Source organism: Etheostoma cragini, chromosome 18 (genome assembly GCF_013103735.1).
Source record: "Etheostoma cragini isolate CJK2018 chromosome 18, CSU_Ecrag_1.0, whole genome shotgun sequence".
In the NCBI taxonomy this organism is placed as follows: Eukaryota; Metazoa; Chordata; class Actinopteri; order Perciformes; family Percidae; genus Etheostoma; species Etheostoma cragini.
In genome coordinates this window covers 2,464,546-2,470,480 of record NC_048424.1, presented here as the reverse complement: position 1 = coordinate 2,470,480, position 5,935 = coordinate 2,464,546, and the positions used below count along the sequence as shown (strand labels likewise).

Below are 5,935 nucleotides of genomic sequence, written 5' to 3'. Positions count from 1 at the left end.
GTTTTTGTGCCTAAAAAATAACCTGCAACCATTTCACAGCGTTGACCTTTTTGTGTTCCTCGGGTCAAATTTGACCCATTTTGAAAAAAAAAAAATCTTTATCACAAAAGTGTCTTTCAATCTATTTTTCAGAAAAATAATGCAACTTGTACCACACAACGCTTTTCAGAAGTAAAATAAAGGATCAGCCCACTAATTTCTTAAAATCTGGTTGTTTAATTCAATTAGCATTAAAAAAAATATTATTATTTATGAAAGACCATTAAAAGAAAGGACTAAAATGTCCAAAAAAAAGCTTCAAAAACATGGGTGGGGACAAAAATCACCACAAAAACGTCAACAAGTGCATAAAAAATTGACAAAAACATGAGGGGGAAAAGCAACGAAGCTTTGGAAAAACACCCCAAAACGTGGAAAAAAATTATTCAGTTTGGACCCAGAAAACAAAAATCTCCGCGGTCGACGGGAACACAGCGCAAGGGTCAAAGACTTCAGATTTTTACCTTTGCGTTCAAAATGGCGACCGACTGTCTCTGGTTGAGGTCAGAGGTCGTGCAGTAACAAGAGCCCGACAAACACATAATTCTATTCATATTTATTTGAAAACAACAATCCATTTTTCCACTTCTTCCTCTTTGCAACTGGGGTCATACATGATATATGTATTAATTCCACAGAACACCATCACAAAAGTTACCCTTTTAAATGCACGTCTACCTTTTTTTTGTCCTTTTTTTGTACTGTTGTCATTTCTATACAATGACTTGTGCTTTGATATCTTTGAAAGAGAGAAAGAGATTTTTTTTAAAGACATTGTTGTCATCGTAAGTGTACATAACAGAAGGAGGATCGAAATGGGAAAAAGTCATAAGAAGAGGATATACTGGTCGAATACACACCGATACAGAGTACAGAGATACACGCTCACATTGCAGCCTGCCCGACTCCACCCAAAACTGTCAAAAGAGAAAAGAGTTGCTCCACTGAACTCACACGCAGACAACCTCCAAGTGCTCCCTCCGTCTCCTGATTTTAGGTTTTACTTCTTTTAAGAACGCTTATTGTTGACTTGCAACAAACACACTCCCTGGTGCGGAGCATAGTTTTGGCTAAATATTGCTTAGCTACGAGAGGAGATGAGGAGAGAGAACGTAAAGCAGTGCAGAAAGCCTCGGCGTTACAACTGGTAAATGGATTATGAGGATTATTAGTTTTTTTAGACAGTTTTGGGGCTTTCAGAGTGCAGAGCAGCTTTCCTTTTAAACACTTTCAATTTCAATCAAAGTTTGCTGCTAAAAGAAAACTGATCAGAGTGCTGGGACCTCTCATAGCCGCGATCCTAAGAAACATAAGGTGCATTTGTCCGAGGGTTTTGGTGTGTGTGTATGTGTGTGTGTGTGTTTGTGTGTGTGTTTGTATACGCGTCCCATGTATATGCGTGAGGAGGGGGGGGGGGGGGTTGACTGAATATTCACATGGACTGGAATGTTTTCCTCATTCAGATATATACGACGAATAAAACTATTCATTCAAGCAAAGGTGTTTTTTATCAGAATGCGGAGCTTCCTGTAATTTAAACATTGATATATTGGTGTTGGGGAGGAGTGTTGGGTGTGTGTGTGTGTGTGTATGTATGTGTATATCGAGAAAGGGGCGTTGCGGTCGGTTAAAAACCAACAATTTGAGCAGAATGCCACGGTGCAAGAAGGCATGTTCATTCACTTAATGCTGAGAGCAAGTCTGTGCGTCATAAAAATCTAAAATAATACCACGGAAGCAAGTAAAAAAAAACAACAACAAGAGAAATCACAAGCAGGGACAGGCGGAGAGCAGCGGAGAAATGTACAAGCAAACAACAATAACCTTAATGTGAATGTCATTTTAAATATTAAGTGCAGATGGATCGATAGATAGATAGATAGATAGATAGATAGATAGATAGATAGATAGATAGACAGGTTGATAGATTCTATATACTGTATGTATTCATATGCTGGGTAAATATTCTGTAAATCTTACTTCTCTGTTTATATACCTCCAAGAAGAGGGGGCTCCCTTAGACGTATATAAATAGGTCTAACATATAAAGCCATGTTACAGTGTGTACATGTCCTCGCCCTTATGTAAGCGATAGCAAAAAAAAACATGCTTCACATAGAAAAAGGCATCCACGACATTTAGGAAAAAAAATGTACAATTTATGAAACATGGTAACAATAATAAATAGTATTATAGAATTGCTGCTGTACACGAAAAAAGCAATTTTTTAAAATTTCACTCATATAAAAATATGTTTTAGTGCAACCGTACGTAATAGTAATATTCATGACTTCACATCGCTTGTCGAGACTTTAAGGTGTCCAAAAAATAGGGAAGAAACACAGGAGGTGGGGGAGGGAAAAGGAAGGAGAAGGAAGGGGGGGTTGCATTTATTACAAAGCTGATACGCAAAACGTGATAGTATTGTATTTACATTTACCTTCCTGCTCTGAGTGCTTATAAGAATATAAGCAACAAAACTAACAAAAAAGATGAAAGAAAAGGCACACACGTAGCTGTCTGATCCTTTTTTTTGTGATTTTGTACCGTACAGAGTCCTTTCTTTCCGTTTACTAAGCAGATTTTGGTCGGGCTCGTGTTGGTGGGAGTTACCGTACATGTGTCCCCGTATGCGGGTCCTCTGTAGAGTCTTTAAATAAGAAAGTTTTCAGAGAACAGGCCCCGCTTTGGACAGGCATGCTGTACACAAACATTTAAAATGAAGAAGTCCATTTGTCTTTTTTTTGACGAGAGCTGTTTTTCTTTGTATGCATTGTATGTGTGTGTGTGAGTGTGTGTGTGTGTGTGTGTGTGTGTGTGTGTGAGAGAGAGAACTGTAAGTTTGAATATGTGTGTAAAGTGTGCAAAAGTATATTTTTTCTCTCTCTGTTGCACTTAATCCCTTCCTATAATCCAAAAAGAGAATCCATTGTCTCTCCCCTCCTGTTCTTCCCTACGACACGTCTTTGCTTCTCTTTGTGCTTCCGGCCTCCCGGTCTCTCTCCGGCTTGAGAGATTTGGGCACCATGAGAGGCTGGAGGGTTTCAGCCCCGGGGCTGGGAGGGTGAGGAGAGGAGGCGGAGGCGGAGGGGGAGGGGGAGGGGGAGCAGCGAGGGGAGGCGGAGGGGACTGACGATGGCTGGGGGGGCCTGAGCTCCAGGCCGCTAAAGTGCTGAATCACGGGCCCCTGTGGGGGAGACGGCGAAGGGTGCGGAGACGGCGGCGACATGGAGACGGATGGCGAGCGCCGCTGTTGTTGGGGGTGGTGGGACGGCGCGGAAGGAGAGGAAGAGGAGGTGGAGGAGGAAGGTCCGCCTCCATCTTTAGCCCCTCCCCCGCCTCTCTCGGCGAGCTCCCTGGAGTCGATGCAGAGCGAGGCGATGGCTTTAGTGCAGGTCTGGATGCTCTCCTCCTGCTCCTTCCTCACCCCTCCTCCCTCCCTCTCCTGCAGAGACGGCTGAGGGGAAGTCGAGGTCCTCGGCTGCTCGCCTCCTGACGCCGCCCCTCCCCCTCTCTGAGCCCCCCTCTCGGTGAAGGAGGTGTAATGAGGGGAGGCGGCGTCGCTGGCGGGGGAGTCCTCCGTGGTGCTCTTCTGCAGCGGCAGGCGGGGGGCGACCTGCTGGGGCCCCTGCTGGCCCAGAGCGGAGGTGACGGACACGGGGACGGAGTGTACCATCTGGATCCCTCCGATGGGGATCATCGGGAACGGCGAACGCACCTGAAACCAAAATTCACATGTTGAGAGAGTTCTTCTGCTTGTTAACAAATACCATGAAAGGACCCAAACCGCGAGAGCAGTAGGGGTACTTTGGAGTACTGTAGAGGGTATGTGAGATATGTTTTGGGAAAAGTTAAATATATATATTTTTTTAAGTCACGCAAAATTTTGAAATTTATTATACCAATATCATAATAACATTTGACAATTCTGAACATTTAAAATTTAGTTTTTCTGTTACAATGTGCACTTTAATGTGCTTCTTTTTAAATGTTTTTTTTTACAAGAATGATTTGCTCTGGTCGGATAATTGGCTTTAATATTTTAAATGGGATTTATCAGTGAAAAAAGTTTGAGAACCACTGCACCAGAGCACCCAATGTGTGAAAATAGTCCACAATAAAGGCTCTATTATATTATAATAAATGATAAAAAATGTTAACAAATAAAGTCATAAAAAATACATATAATGGACAAAATGAAAAGATTAAAAAAAAAAAATTGTATTTTAACAAAAAAATTAAATGTATTTTAACAAAAAATAAAAAAAAATATTTTAACAAAAAATAAAAAAATGTATTTTAACAAAAAATAAAAAAATGTATTTTAACAAAAAATAAATAAAATTTATTTTAACAAAAAATAAAATACAATTTATTTTAACAAAAAATAAATACAATTTATTTTAACAAAAAATTAAATTAAATTTATTTAAAAAAAAAAATTAAATTATAAAAAAAAAATGAAATTATTTAAACAAAAAATTAAATTATTGTCACAAAAAATTAAAATTATTTTCACAAAAAAAATCAAATTTATTTTTACAAAAAATGAAAATGTAAAAAATTATACAATTATAGAAAATTATGTTAAAATAAATTCTATAAAATTCACTCTTTAAACACAGCTAAATGCTAAAAATAAAACAAGATATACAAGAAAAAATCAATATAAAAATGAGTACCTGGAGTTGCGAGTGGAGAGGAAGGTGACTGAACAGAACCGGGTGAGGTGGGATGGACTCCCGTTGCCCTGGCGACGGCGAGCCCAGACAATGTTCCTGGAAACACGAGAGGAGACAGACGTGAAAAAACATGGACGTGATCATAGGTAGCGAGTTGATTTAATATCTTTTCCCACAAAGCAAACACAGCGCTCGCTACAACAAACCCAAATTTGGGGCTTTGCGATGAAAAACCCAATATTTCATGACTAAATAAACTAGTAGGCCTTGATTAAAGATGTGGTTGTTCTGGACAGCAGGTGTTGGTTAGAAAAACACACACAAAGCATGGATGCTGAGGCAAAGCGTCCTGTGTATGAAAACATGAATCCATCATTGGGAGAGCGGCCGGTTATCAGAGCCGAGCCAGTCTCAGTCTCTGCTTCACGCCTTGTTGGAGCGGGACCGGCAGCAGGAGCCAGAGTTTGGAGTAGGGCTCTTAAGAAGAAAAACAGCTGTGTTATTAACCACGCTAATGCCGGCCAAGATCCCATTACCACCAAAACCTAGCAGCCCCATCTTCAATCATCCCTCTCTCTAACACTCTCAATCGGACTCGCTCTTTGTTCCCTCATCCTCTCTAAATGTTTCTGCTCCGTCTGCCAGGCGCTTTCCTTCCCTCCTCCTTCTTCTTTCTGTGCTTTCCTTACCGCATTTCTGCCTTCCTTTTAACACCGGACCACAGAAGAAGGTTTGGTAAATCACAGTTAAGCACCTTAATAATGGTGAAAGTATTTAAAGTGGAGTGGTAACAGTGAGAAGTTCATTTCTGCTCACAAAGGAAACTGTTCTCCCCCCAAAAAACAGCAAGATCAAGCAGCAATTACGACTTAGTTTTACGTTTATAATGGCGGCTCCCTCTAGTGGCCTCGCGAATTATGACGGGAGCGAAGAAGGAAGTAGGGAGACGAAGTACACCAGCGTCAAGGTCTGTGCAAGGACGCAGGTTGGGGTGGTGGGTTAGCCCTAACCCTAACCCCCTTACCCTAACCCTCATCTCTAAGCCCTTACCTGAACCCCCTTACCTAAACCTAACCCCCTTAGCCTAAACCCTAACCCTTTACCATAAATCACTTACCCTAACCCATCAACTCTAACCCCCCAACTCTAAACCATTCCCCTAACCCCTTCCCCAACCGTAACCCCCTTACTCTAACCCCCAACTCTAACACCTT

General features: G+C 41.1%; 1 protein-coding gene across 4 annotated transcripts in view; it reads right to left on the bottom strand.

Moving 5' to 3' along the window:
* Positions 1 to 2,582: 2,582 nt before the first annotated feature.
* hivep2a (HIVEP zinc finger 2a) overlaps positions 2,583 to 5,935 on the bottom strand; it is a 98,216-nt gene continuing 94,863 nt past the window's right edge. For 3 of the 4 annotated variants that reach the window (XM_034899323.1, XM_034899325.1, XM_034899324.1), the window contains 2 exons: positions 4,722 to 4,817; positions 2,993 to 3,757 (listed from right to left, as the gene is read on the bottom strand). In XM_034899323.1, the coding sequence (XP_034755214.1) occupies positions 2,993 to 3,757; positions 4,722 to 4,817 (861 nt within the window). Of the gene's footprint in view, positions 3,758 to 4,721; positions 4,818 to 5,935 lie in introns of all 4 variants that reach the window. The other variant, XM_034899326.1, reaches the window with a different exon arrangement.